This window comes from Electrona antarctica (genome assembly GCF_951216825.1).
Source record: "Electrona antarctica genome assembly, chromosome: 19".
In the NCBI taxonomy this organism is placed as follows: Eukaryota; Metazoa; Chordata; class Actinopteri; order Myctophiformes; family Myctophidae; genus Electrona; species Electrona antarctica.
This window is the reverse complement of record NC_136800.1, coordinates 15,955,924-15,969,915: the sequence shown is the minus strand read 5'-3', so window position 1 is coordinate 15,969,915 and position 13,992 is coordinate 15,955,924. Positions and strand designations below refer to the sequence as shown.

The window sequence follows — 13,992 nt, the reverse complement described above, 5'->3', positions numbered from 1 at the left end:
CCTAACAAAACATATATCTGTGTCCTTTTTATGGACTTCTCCTCTGCTTTTAATACGGTCCAACCCCATGTTCTCCTAAGACGCCTGTGTGTCTGTATTAATAACATTCTGTCTGACTGCCTTGTCCTGAATACTGGCGTTCCACAGGGTTGTGTTTTATCTGTTATTCTCCCTATACACAAATGAGTTGAAATACAACAACAAAGAGTTCTCTCTCATAAAGTACGCTGATGCAGGACGTTTCCAGTCCCTCCTACTCCCAGCACATTGACCGTATTGCCACCTGGCTTCCTTGACCTTAATGTCACTAAGACCAAGTTTGGACCCAGAGGGCTCAGGGTCCATCTTTATATTTAGGCCTGTTATTATGAGTGGGGCAGGTCAGTCACTTTAAATATCTGGGAACAACTATAGACAATAAACTCACCTTTCAGACCAATGCAGATAACATCTACAAAAAGGCAAGGCAGCAGCTTTATCTTCTCAGGAAACAGAAGTTTTAATGCCTAGTAAACATACTCTGACCATGGTCTATAGGTCACTCACTGAGTGTTTTCACTTTTAACATCGTATCCTGATATGGGAATCTCTCAGAGATAAAAACAAGCTCACCCAGGTAGTCAACCAGGCCAGTAAGATCATTGGAGACAAACAATTGCAACTTCAGGACATATACATCCGCTCCATAACCAAAAAGGCAATTCAGATTTACAAGGATTCCACCCACCCTCTTCGTTCTTGCCATCAGGCAGGAGGCTTAGAGCCAAATTAGCTAAAAAGAAGGGTTACAAAACTTTTTTGTGCCAACTGCTGTGGACATTTTAAATAAGATGTTTAAATAGTTCACCACTAAATCCCCACAGCCCATGATCACTGTTGATGTGCTATGTGAATGCATTTTATATAGTATTTTAATGCATTTGTGTATTTTATGTAATGTTTTATTATTGTAAACTGACTGCCGGTGTGCCAAAGACAAATTTCCATTTTATGTAAATTAATGTACAAAGTTTTCTTTACCTTTATCTTTAACCTACAACCTTTCACTGCTTTTCCCACCGTGCCGTATTGTATTTGAGACTGGGTTTTACCAGATTGTTTGTTGGGCCATGTGCCATAGTGGTGTTGAGGACATAGGCGTATACATACTGGGCCATTAATTAATAGTGCATGTAATGGTTTGGATTTTGTTTGCTGTGATTACAAATAAAGTAATTACTTTATTTGCTTTTGGTTTGTTTTGATTTGTTTATTCGCTGTGTTAAACACACAGCGAATTTGGAGGACCCAGTAGGCCCTGAAGCCTTAGTTCAACCTATATCACCTGCCCTTGGGCTCAGTCCCACTTTTAGGATCATGATTTCCCAGCTATAATAAAACCTCTTCCCTTCTGTATTTTAACTTGAATATATTTTTCTACATGTTGAATAAACTTGACACTTTTGATACATCAGCCTCTGGTTCTGTTCATTCTGAACCCTGTACCTACTTGGGGAACCTTGCCTTGTTCAGTTACATTGTCCAACATGTACAGTATGCTCTATGCTAATGCTATGGTTAATGTGTTTGTACTGTAGGATCCCTCATTCTTTGAGGGTTGTTGTCATTTCAGAATATAGCCCTGATACACAAATATCACCTAATACACTCCAGTTGCATAGTGCTTACTACTATTAATATGCTATTGAATATATTGGAAGGGATCCTTGGGGCCAAAAAGGTTTGAAGAATGTTAGTCCAGAAATGTCAGGCAGTAATACTATTCAACCAGTAGGTGTCCTACCCGACACACAGGTCTTTCTCAATGGAAGAGGAAGACTACCTTGAATCACTGCAATATGCTATTACATTGTATTAACAATAACATAGTATACTATAGTAACTCCACCATACTGGTCAAAATAAAATTGTAGGCCTTTTCACTAAAGAGGTTCTGGGTTGCATCTTTAACATCGCCATCACATGTAGTCCATTATAGTGCAATATAGTACATATATTGTATGGGGTTTTATTTACCATCTCATCCTCCAGGCCCTCATTGATGGTCACTTCTCGCTTCATCATGCCAGCAGTGTTGACACTACGGAGAGGAGGAACAAGTGCTTGATTCCTTTTTAATGCGTTTCATTTGTCACGGTTTTCTTATCACATGTGGAAGTCTTCAATCATATAGCGTCAATAAACATGTAACATATAGTCGAGATGAACAATGAACACATTCACCTTCTACAGGAAGAATAGAAACGGGTCAAGGCGACCAGAGGTGTATTTGAATGTCATTCTTTTAAAACCCATTAAGACTCAGAACTTAAACAATAATAAAACCATATGCCTGCCCGACATGTTACAATTTAGGCATTTAGCAGATGCTCTTATTACTTGAAAATTAGCCCAGAATCCTGACTGACTTGCTACGTTCCATAGTGAGTCAGTCTGGATTCCAGTCTAAGTCTATAGTACAAGATCAGAGTAATCTATAATCATTGGCATGATTCGAGTGCTATGCTATTGTAACTATAGCAGGCAGGCCTTATTAACTCAATCTCAATCAATCAAATCAAATCAAAACTTCAAAAGGGCTAAATTATATATATATATATATAAAAAAATTATGTGAACTCTGAAGGGCAAGAAAATAGTCTGTTAACTTTGCGGAGAACTACAGTAAGTCTACCTGCTCCACCTGACCTTTTTAATTAGCCTACTTATGCGCTGTATGTTAAATCAGACGACACATTTACAAGCTCACACAACACGTGAAATTGTAATTTTTGGAAATGTTTTGGCAATATTCACCTATAACATGCCCAAAATAGGGATGACATGTTGAAAGTTGATAAATAGTGTGCAAGAAATGTGCAAGAGAGTTGTTGACACATCAGTATGTTTTGTATGATGATGTCATGATGATATCATCACTGCATCCTATAAAGGGAATATAATGCTCATCTAGGGTTAAGTGTCTACATTTCTCCTTGAACTCCTTCATTTAAATAACTTATCGCTGACCCACATTTTCTCATGGGAGTGTTTCACTCAAATATAACTAGGCTACTGTTTTGCTCAGGGCACCTTTATTACTCAAGCTGGTACAAGAGTATTTTTCTTACCAATACCTTTGTGTACCTACTGTATATGTTCCCAAATTGGACACACAAAACATAATATGGGTCCCCAATTTAGCATGCATGATCATTGCAAATCTGTCACTACTAAATAAAAGTAGAGGTAAATCTACTAATATAATAGGCTACATACTACAGTTTAATATATATATATATATATATATATATATATATATATATATATGTTTAATAAATATATATATATATATCTCCCATCCATAAGTAGCCGAAAAAACTATTCGATCAGGACCTTTATGCTTTACACGTCTGCACTCTGCACTTTCTACATTTGCAGAAGGATGCAACAAACACATGTGATATGACTGTTTACCACGTGAGCAAAACAACAACATAGGCCTAAAATGGTTAATACGGGTTAAACATGTCAGATTCTGGCTTCCCCTTCAATACAAATACAAAAGTTTATCCACAAATCTTAAATCTATGCAACAGACAGACAGAAAGAAGTCATAGTAAGTGTAGACTGTGTAATAAGCATGCATCCAATGCAGCTGGCCCGTAGACGATTATTAAAATGGGCACCTTATGTGAGCTGACTGTTTTTAATTTACACAGATGTGCAGCTATAGTGCACCAAAGACTTCGATGAGTTCACGTTAACGTTTTATCACAATATTAAACAGGTGTGTGATGAAATGTGAGTGAGTTGTCTGAGCTTTTTCGATTTATTTCAGTATTTTGGCATAAAAATATGAATCCACTTAAAAGGCTATTGAAGATTATACATACAACTTCAACACTCAACATTTTATAAAGTATTCAAATTAAGAATCAATACTGGTCACAGATTGCAAAATTCGGTTAATCGGCTATACTTCATCATATAATCCACAAAATCTTTAACTTTTGACAGATAACATAATCCGTTAAATTGAAGGACCAAAGAGCGCGTTGCTGCGGAAACGTCATTTCTGTGCAAATAAACAGTATGCATAACTTCTGCAAAAGTCAGTTAACTTACCAGAACTTTATTTTCTCTCAACAGGCAACGCGCAACACATCATTAATATAATTATAAACAAATGTATTGAGCTAAAGTATTGCTTCGGGTGTATCTCCTTTGCTGCAGTTTCCTCCTGGCGTCTGGGGATGATCCACAATGTGCCCACATGTGCAACGTCGTTGTGTTCATGTGTTGGACACTCAACGGGGAACCAGACCGCTGTTCAGACCAGCAGCACCATGCAGAATACTGCACACCCATTCACCCACCATGGAGAAGGAAGTGAACAACAGGATGTGAGGTCATCAGGGGACACGTTTTGGGGTGTCTCTCTCTCTCTCAAGCTAAGCTCTCAAGTCAGACAGACAGTCCACAATATATTCGAGTGCTAGAAGCATTTGAACAGCCTACCTCGTTTTGGGGTGTCCCTCTCTCAAACCTAGAAATCCTGAGTCCTAATTTAACTCTTAGAGGGTATAAAATGTGCCCAATTCACATTTGTACCCATTTGTACCTTGTCAGAGTTGCAAATATAATGGGGATGGGGCCAATAGTTATTGTGTAGTCTCAGTCTGCAGAATTGCAGATATAAGCATGGAGTCTATGGACCTAGATCTTAACATGAACAGCATTGTATCTGTGCATGCAACACAGAAGGAATACAAGCTTAATAATTAGCGGCCTATTGATACATGATGGGGGATATTGGCTGAGGTTTAGCAATCAATGGTAGATGACGTGTAGACATTTTAACAGCCCTGAAGTAATACTTTATCCCAAACTCCTATTTGATGTATTTACACAATGTAAACAATACATAACTACACGTATGGTGCAAGTCAATTGTATTACATAAGAACAGCTATTACAATGTCGTGTGTGTGTGTGCGCGCAGTGCACTCGTGCGTGTGTCCATTGCAGCAGAGATGATATGGGGAGATGATATGCTTTCTGCTTTATTGTTTCTTTTCACCTGTCCAGGCACTACAGATGGAAATTAGCAGTTTGCATCTTGCTGGTATCTCTTTCTTTGATATGCATATGATACAAATAAAATGAATAAACTAATTCACTACTCAAGATTTGAAGAATCAATATACAGTTGCAGAGAAAAAAAAACATTAATATTTTCCACTGAACTACATTATGAAATAAAATAAAAAATGATTGGTGAAATGAAATAAAATTACAATTTGTGCACAGGTGATGTGCACAATTAGAAACAAAAAGCATTGTGGAAGTGTTACATTTCAAAAACAGAAATAATGCTTTTACTGGCCAAATAAACGCAGACAGGCTGGGAAGTGCTTTCAGGCATTCTACAGGTCCCAACAAGTCTCAACAGTTCATTCAAGAAAGGCAGGTTTCTCCTTTTGCCTCACTCAGGATCATCTTTTCAGAGAAAACTTCCTCTACCTGAAACAATCAATCAAACCAATTAGTCAACTTACTTTTCACTAGTGAGGTACAACTACACATTACTGGTTTTGCAGAGGTAGGAATTTAAGATATGAGTTTTTAAATGAGAACAGCAGCTGCAGGCTCAAATCCAATTGGAACCTGAACCAAAGAAAAGGAGCGAGCCTATGGATTAATGCCCAATAAAAGGTCACATAAAACCAGGTTTCATGGTTATATTTGTAATGTTTATTTTATTTTTTTTTAGCTTTGGGAGGGGGATTTGAACTCTGTTATAACAGAACAACAATGGGCAAAAATACTTGGTAGGCTGTCCAAGAAAGACTTTTCCTGCAGTCCATCTTACTTGTGACAGATGTAAACAAACCCCTGCTAGTCTTTTCCACACGTTGGTCATGTGAGTTTATTAACATTCTACATTCTTCTACATTTGAAGTGTATTCAGATATTACAGTAACTGAACCTTGTCGCATTCTTAAACTTAAGGACCACTTCACCACTTTTCAAACAAACTTCATATACTTGGTCTGTGTCTGATGGGAGGGCTGTGGGCAGTTCAGAAACCCGTCCACCAGTGACATCATCAATGGGGAATCCAATTTAATTGAAACTGCAGGCTTTCTATTCCTGAAAAGTTGCAATGTAATAATGGAAGCCATTGTTCTCACGATAATACAAATCTAAATATATTTTTAAATCTTGTTTAAAAAAAAAATCTGCCTAATGATGATGTCACTGGTGGAGGGGTTTCTCACCGTTTCTGAACTGCCCACAGCCCTCCTATGAGACACAGACTGAGTAGAAATAAATTGTGGTATTTTATTATGAACATCAGTGAGGACCAATTATATGAAGATAAGTTGAAAAGTGGTGAAGTAGTCCTTTAAGTCTTCTGCCTTGTAACGCCGAAGCTCCACTGCAGCCATCAAGCGTCGCGTCAGCGTCTGTTCCCTTAAAAATCAATGAAGGGTGCTCCACTGCCGACGTTACGTTTTTTGATGCTATCCGAACGCAATGCAACACAGTAGGTGGAGCTTAGGCATAAGCAAGGCTCTAGAAGAACTGCTATTCCGGTAATAAATCACTGTTTACCGATGGTATGGCGGTATAACAAATATATATAATAATTGTTATAATAATATATAAGGGGCACAGTGGTGCAGTAAGAGACCTGCTCACTCCTCATGCATTGAAGGAAGCATGAGCTCAGGTCGGGGCTCTCCCCAGGTTGGCAGAGGGAGAGTAGCGCATAAAAAATGGGTTACAAAATCGTGGGATAAAATCTTAAATAAAAAAATCATAATTGCGGTTATGAACTCGATGGTATACCGATGGAACACCGTGGTATATGTCTTAAGGGCCTTTCAAATGGGGAGCGAGTAACGCACACGTTGTTGCCTGGATCAACGACAGGTCTGCTCAAGAGAGGCGCGACAACGCAAGCGTAAAAAAAAGCTAAACCGAATCCAGGTCTGGTGAGTCGCGGGCGTGTGCACGAAACGAGCATGAGAGCAAAAAAAAACACGGGACCACGCTCACGTGAATACGCTTGCGTTGTCGCACCGCGATGTCTCTGAGCCGTTTGCAAGGCCCTTTACAGTGTAAGACATAAATATAAAATGTGTAATGTGTAAGTCTTATACAACCGCTGTATTGCGGTTATTGCACCCAGCCCTACTTACTTTTTACTTCTGTCATTGATGTTACTATTACTTATTATATTTGTGAACTGTTTGTTACGTGTTTGTCCATTGTATATGTACCCATATACAATGTATGTGCATATACAATTCAATACAAATACATTGAGAAAAAAGATTTTCAGCTAGTTATGTTTTACTAAATCATGATCAGTTCTACAGATGTACATTGTCCACAACCAAAGACTATATAAGGTTGTGCATTGTGGATAACATTCATAGATACAATGCCTGTGAAGAGCCCTACCATTAAACAAATGTATCTATGGAATTTATTATTGATCTACACCGGTAAATCAGGAGTGATTTTGACGAATTAAAGCAATATTTGCCTTGTGACCAAGATACTGGGTTATACCTCCTATCCAGGTTTCTTTTCCACTCCTGGAGGTCCACCGGTGCGTTAATGCTTCTTGGGTTTTGCATTATTCACCGTTACTTTACTGCCATCTATTTCACAGTCCTGCATGACATCTTTGGCAGCACTACAGTCCTCTTCTGTTGCAAAGTCCACAAAGCCAAACCTATCAAAATGACCAGCATTAGGACACAGCAGACCATACTGAAGGTAATAATTTGTCTATGGCAGTGGTTCGGGGACCACCACCAGTGCCTTCAGTGAGTTCCAGGTGGTCCCCACTCCCCAGCTAACTGATGGAGAGCTGGTAACCAAATGGACCCTCTTGAGAGCATAAAGTGAAACCAAAATGGACCCTCACGGCTCCATTTGATTTCATTTTACGCTCTCAAGAGTTAAATTATTGTTAAACATCGGCATTACTTAATTTACAAGAAGCCTACACAATTAGAGAATGGAGAAGAATTGATATTTTGATCAACGTTTGCCAGTTATGGTACCACATGAATACAGCATGGAAATGTGGACAGAATCCTATCCAACCTATCTGAGACTAGATCTCATCAAACTGTTGCCCATGGCTCAAATGCTGAATAAATAATGGACCTCGACATGAAAAGGGTTGACCAGTGGTTTTCAACCACCATAAACTCTATGGTACCTACCCTTTGGACATGCCAGTATCCTTGTCTTTCACAAGTCTTGCACACAAGGCTCCTTCAAAGGCACTTTTCAAAGTCCCCTCACTTGTCTCTTTATCGAGGCCCTTGACAATCAATGTGTCTTTGAGAACTGTAACAGCAAATAAATAAAAATATATATTTTACATCCAGGCTCATGGTGAGGTTCCAGAATAACTGACACATTAGCCATGCTTCAGTCATTAGACCATAAATACAGCAAGTATGAGGGAGAAAATAATAATTACATGATGTTTCATCTCTGTTCTTCATTTTAGTGTCACTGAATTTCACTGTGATGGATCTTTTGCGTATTTCTTTGTTTTGTGTCGATTCCAGAGCTTCTGTTGCATCTTCCACAGTTTCAAAATCAATGTAGGCAATTCTAGAAAAGACAAAGTTGAGTTGATGATTCTTGTTCAATATCAGAATGTGCACAAACATTTAAGCTTAATATATACTCCCATCATGCAACAGTGTAGGTTGTCAAAAATAAGTGTCAATGTGTCATGCGTTTAGTTCTGTTCGGCAAGTGACGCGGCCATACTACGGAGTACTACTTACCCTCTAGGTTTACCCGTTCTTTTAGGTATACTGATACTGACAGCTTTCCCAAATAATTTCTTCAGGGCCTTTTCTTGCACACCGTAATCCAGGTTGCTCACAAATAAGGTGGTACCTGTAGCAGCAGTCTCAACTTGGATGCATAAAAACAGATATTTTGTACTTTTCAATCTAAAACCAATAATCTATCCGGAGTTCACTACATGGCAATCTTGGCGAAATGTACAGTTCAATGTAAATATGGATAATTGTGTGAGTCTATGATTCATGGAGTTGCTTTACAGTCTTTTATAAACCATATTAATACCTGCAGTTTTGCTGGGTTTATGGCTACTCTTATCTCCTACATAATCAACAATTAAAACACGGCCTTGCATCTTTGTTCCACGGTTCTTCTCCATGACGTCGTGGGCTATGGACTCGGTCTTGAATTCTAAAAAGGCAATGCTGTTGGAAGAAATGAATCATCTTTTACACAATACTTCCTATGACACTTTTCATTCTAACAGCTGCTAGCTATTTAAGTCTTATATATCGTTATATGACCAATGTCAATAATAGCAGATATACAAGCTCACAATGTGTCATTTGATGCGTTGTGAGCTTAAACATCTGCTCTTTCCACAATTTTAAACTTTTTATTTATTTTTATCTAAACAATGTTGTACAGTTATCACGTAATGATGCCAGGTTAAACATGGTTAAATTAGGTATTTTAATAACGAGGATATTAACCATAAAGATATCATAATACTGTTTTTGTTAAGGTTAAAGCACTATATTCTGATAGTACTAATTGCTATGTATAGTGTTTGTTCAGTAACGGGAGTCCTGTTTTTCCAGCTCTTTAGTTTATGCATTTTCAGGTGGCGATACTCATTTCATCCAATTAGGGGAGAGAACTCTCTGGAATTGGAAGTGATGACACAATTGGAAATGGAACACTATACATTTAAGCTGATAAATGGGTACTCTCCTGGATATAGAACTATTTAACACTAATAATATCACTTACCCTATACCTTTAGCACTACTACAAAATAATAATAATGATACAATTTAGAAATTCACAGGTTTTATTAAAAACTCACCCTTGGTTTGGGTTGTAACTCCCTCCAGGAAATCTGATATTTATGGCCTGTTCAAATATTTTTTGAACATCTTTCTTTGTTGATCTGATGGGGATGTTCTTCACAAATAAGCACCTGGCATCTTTAGCTGTAAAAGAGGATGGTCTTAAAATAAAACTATAACACAACATCTACATTTATTTTAAATCTCAGCTAATGTTACATTGTTAAAGCAGCACCTTGCAATATAACCTTCAAGTATTCCTGGTAAAATAGTACTAGAGTGACCTCTAGTGGTGTGACTGTAAACACAAACTGATCTCAACGCATGCTCTTGTTGGCACCATCCATTGTACTACAAATTGTACATTTATAGGTCATACGGTTTCAATGAAACCTCAAAGAGAAGTTACGTTTTTACCTTTTTTGTTGTCTACAGGGATTGGCGCCACCTCCTTGATTCTCCCCGTAGCCTTGGCGATCCTCATCGGCCTATCAAGGAGCTGCTCTCCATTTAATGTTAAAGCTTTGGTAAAGTCCATTTGCGAGGCCATGTTTACAAACGCATATTTTCTAAAAGGGGACAAAGAACATAAGTCGTTTTTTTCCAAATATTTGCAATGTCTACATTAGTAAACAGTACGAAATGTATGGTATTGAGTGTTGCTTGTTAAAGACAGTATTTTAATCAATACAAAATATTTTAGCCAATCTGTATTGTAGGGGTTAATACAATATAACTAGAACATCAGCAGTGGTTCAAGGTTCATGATTCTCTTTATTTGTCTCCCTTGAGAGAAATTTGTCTTGGAGACAGAGTCACAGCTGCATACAAATAACATATACGTTCACATAAGAAAAGGAAAAACACCATGAAACACCCAACATACAAAACAGAGATATTAGACACATTCCCTTGATAAAGTGCAACTAGTCAATAAAGTGCATGGTTGGAGGTAGCCAGCAGGTGTTATTTATTTGTTTAAAACCAAAAACCCTTCCCCTGAAAAATGTTGACCCTGGTGTCAGGTAGGACACCTAATGGTTGACAAGATTTTAATATCATACTCACCCAGAAAGGTCCATTTTAATATCCTTAATCAAGAGACCTTGTGTGACGAAGTAAGTTAATAATGAAGATTTTACTTCTTCCAAATCCTTAGATGTGTTCAAGTTGCCAACAAAAACACAAAGATCTATAAAGAAACAAGTCAAATGTATGGTTTATGAGTATCACTTACTTAGTTAAGGTTACGTCAATAATCCAGATAATCTATTTGTCACTACTCATACAGGTACAGTACAAGCAGCCTGGCATAATTCATGTAATAGTCCTTATTTGGAATTCATACCATCAATGGTCTTAGCTTTCTTAGATGGCGATGTTTCATCTGTAACCTTTGCCTTTCTTTTTCCGGTTACTGCAACAGCTACGGAGGTACAAATCAAAATAGAAATACCATAAAAACTTAACAAAAGCATTCACATCCAATTGATAAAATAAATACCAGGTGCTGCTGGACAGAAGAACATGCAAAACCAGTAAAATATAGTCTGCACACTGGATTAAGCTCCCATGGATATATACTGTATTAAAGTACCACCAAATGTGTCATTTTGACTTGAGCATCTATTAATAATTTATGTTGCTAATCGTAGACAACTTACTATCATCTTTTTCCTCCTCCTCCTCCTCCTCCTTTGAATCACTCTCTCCTCCATCTGAATCCTCTTGGTCCTCCTCTCCTCTCTCTGTCTCCTCTGTACTCCAGGATACGGTCACTGTGGATGTGCATTCCTCCACGGCAACATGAGCAGGTTCAGAGTCCACCTGACAATCTGATGACACAGTAACCACGGTGTCAATCAAATCACCAACCTATTTACTTGATATATCAACTGCAAGATTGATCGCTCAACATTCTTATGGATGGTCACGGTTATCACGTGACAGCAAAGACACATGACAGCCATGCTGGGTAAAAACTTTCAAAATGTCCAGTTTTGGTGGCATTGCCATTACTGGAAAAGGTGTTTAATGTGAGAGTCAAAGATTCAATTTAAGAGAAGATGATCATGATCTTCTGGTAGTTCATGTGCAGGTGACAAACAAACGTGTTGGAAAACAGAATTGATCGTTTGCCACCACAAAAGACATGCTATTTACAAGAGCAGCTCATCATGTCATTCTCATCTCATTCAGTTCACTGACAAGGAACTTAAAGCTACTTTAAACAAACTATGGTAGTGTACATTTGTAGTATTGTCAAAGTAGTGTGTGATCTGTATATGATGTATTGTGTAATTGTTTATGCATTGTGATTTATGTGTCTTGAAGGCTGCTTGGTGCAAAATGAATTTATAAAGAAAGAAGCGATCGAGTGCAACATCTTCTCTGGTCAAGCGGGGATTCCATCTTGTGAATGTCAGGTATGACATTAAACGAACAGATAGCAGCTTTTAGCTTCACTCTCACAATCAAGTCAAGTCAATGGCTGCATGCATGTTGTATTCAGCTTGCCTTGAACATACTTTTCATGAGAAGTTAAGTAAGGGATAATATCTGGCTAGGTGGTCATTGTCGGGAGATAATTCACCGACAGGGAGTTTAACCACCGAGGCGAAGCCGAGGTGGTTACACTCCCTGAAGGTGAATTATATCCCGACAATGACCACCTAGCCAGATATTATCCCGCTTATTACATGGCTAACTAACATAAATTAATCCATTGATCCAAAACACAACAAAAAAAGTATTCCATAACTTCGCGCTGGCTGAGTCTGCCCAGCTGCAGGGCTGAAGCACTGTCGGAAAACAAGGAAGTGAGTTGATCAAATAGAATCCATTTTCGGGTCCAGCTGCTTCGTCTATTTCTCGCTCAAATGTTTTCAAAAACATTTTTAAGAGCAATGTTTAGCTGTAAATTACATTGTGTGTCAGTAGTGTGTGTGTTTACATGGCTGTTATGTTGGAAACGGCAGTAAATCAAGCGGGCGCAGCCGCGCAGCTGGTGGTGCTCAGAGGGTTTGATTAGGCAGCGGTCATTATACAGCGGAGCGGTCATTATCATGAGATAACTCACCGCTGAATTAAGCGATTGACCAATCAGAATCAAGCATTCAACCAAGCCATGTAATAATGGAACATAATAGGTATGCATGACTTATATCATCTGGTCAGTAAATAATAATGCATAACTTACCAGTGTTGCTCTCTTCTATGTCACTGACATTTACCCCAGCTGTTTTTCTCGACTAGAAGAGAATCATGTGAGTGTAAAGAGATATCACAAGAATTGCTGTGATATGTATACACTTCAATCATATGAAAAGTATGTAATATCAACTATCAAGCCATTCTAAGCTATACCTCACCTATAAACTGTTCACTGTCAAGCTGTTCTGTATCATTTAAACACTATATTATTACACATGTATCTGTACAATTAACATGGCTTAGCATGCTGTAGTTACTGATATACTACAGTGTAGTATATCAGTGACAAAGTTGCATTAAAGATGTCATTAACGAAAGTAAAGCTGAGAGCAGCGTTCATTTACAACATATAATACGTTCCACGTGCTTTTAAAACAATAACAACAACAATAATACATAAATAATAATAATACCGTTATTACGATTGAGTTGTCCATGTTTTCTTTTTAACGATGTCGATCAAATTCAATGCACGTCCGACTCCTAAACACATGTGGGTGCTGGGCGCATGCTCAGTCACAACTTGCGTGCGTTGTCTCTAAATACGCATGCGTGGTGGAACAAGCGTGCACATTATTCTCCCATAGCCTAGAGATGAACTGTCGTGCTGTGATTGGCTCGTAAATTGTCAGGCGATGGCTTGAAAAATACATTTTAAAAATTAAATACCGGTAAAAGTAAACGTTATTTTAAACACAAGCTCTGCTCAACAGATAGTAAAAAACAAATTATATAAAATGTCTTGACTCTCTTAGTCGTAGTTTGTAGAATCAGATACGGTATGTTAAAATGTAGGCAACGGAAGCCTAAACGCGACAAAGGGGGAAGCTTTAGCTACGCCCACCATAACACAACATAACCCCAGATTTACAACATCAACAGTAGTCTGTTACCT

At 38.1% G+C, this 13,992-nt stretch overlaps 2 protein-coding genes across 7 annotated transcripts in view; both read right to left on the bottom strand.

The window, feature by feature from the left end:
* The window catches only part of LOC306943213 (polyamine-transporting ATPase 13A3-like), a 37,623-nt gene extending 32,699 nt beyond the window's left edge, over positions 1-4,924 (bottom strand). For all 4 annotated transcript variants that reach the window (XM_079529419.1, XM_079529421.1, XM_079529420.1 and 1 more), the window contains exons 1-2: positions 4,108-4,924; positions 2,017-2,080 (exon numbers count right to left, since the gene is read on the bottom strand). In XM_079529419.1, the coding sequence (XP_079385545.1) occupies positions 2,017-2,064 (48 nt within the window). In that variant the 5' untranslated portion in view covers positions 2,065-2,080; positions 4,108-4,924. The remainder of the gene's footprint in view (positions 1-2,016; positions 2,081-4,107) is intronic.
* A 108-nt stretch (positions 4,925-5,032) lies between these two features.
* Positions 5,033-13,609, bottom strand: LOC306943219 (nucleolin-like). 3 transcript variants are annotated; one of them, XM_079529434.1, is made up of 13 exons: positions 13,520-13,609; positions 13,084-13,135; positions 11,549-11,719; positions 11,233-11,310; positions 10,953-11,076; positions 10,302-10,453; positions 9,902-10,028; positions 9,118-9,257; positions 8,811-8,943; positions 8,495-8,631; positions 8,232-8,358; positions 7,567-7,732; positions 5,033-5,505 (listed from the first exon to the last, which is right to left on the bottom strand). In XM_079529434.1, the coding sequence occupies exons 1-12, from the start codon at positions 13,532-13,534 to the stop codon at positions 7,612-7,614; spliced, it is 1,377 nt and encodes a 458-aa protein (XP_079385560.1). In that variant the 5' UTR covers positions 13,535-13,609; the 3' UTR covers positions 5,033-5,505; positions 7,567-7,611. The 3 variants fall into 3 exon arrangements, with proteins under 3 accessions (XP_079385560.1, XP_079385558.1, XP_079385559.1); XM_079529432.1 differs by having other exon boundaries at positions 13,511-13,599; XM_079529433.1 differs by having other exon boundaries at positions 8,498-8,631; positions 13,511-13,599.
* Between the last annotated feature and the right edge of the window lie 383 nt (positions 13,610-13,992).

Bases quoted from the DNA above. Each gene is read 5' to 3' on its own strand.
- LOC306943219 (XM_079529432.1), bottom strand. From the start codon at position 13,534: ATGGACAACTCAATCGTAATAACG. The intron at 13,136-13,510 runs GTATTATTATTA...ATTCTCTTCTAG, and splicing joins ACAACTCAATCGTAATAACG to TCGAGAAAAACAGCTGGGGT. The intron at 8,944-9,117 runs GTATTAATATGG...TATGCATCCAAG, and splicing joins TAAACCCAGCAAAACTGCAG to TTGAGACTGCTGCTACAGGT.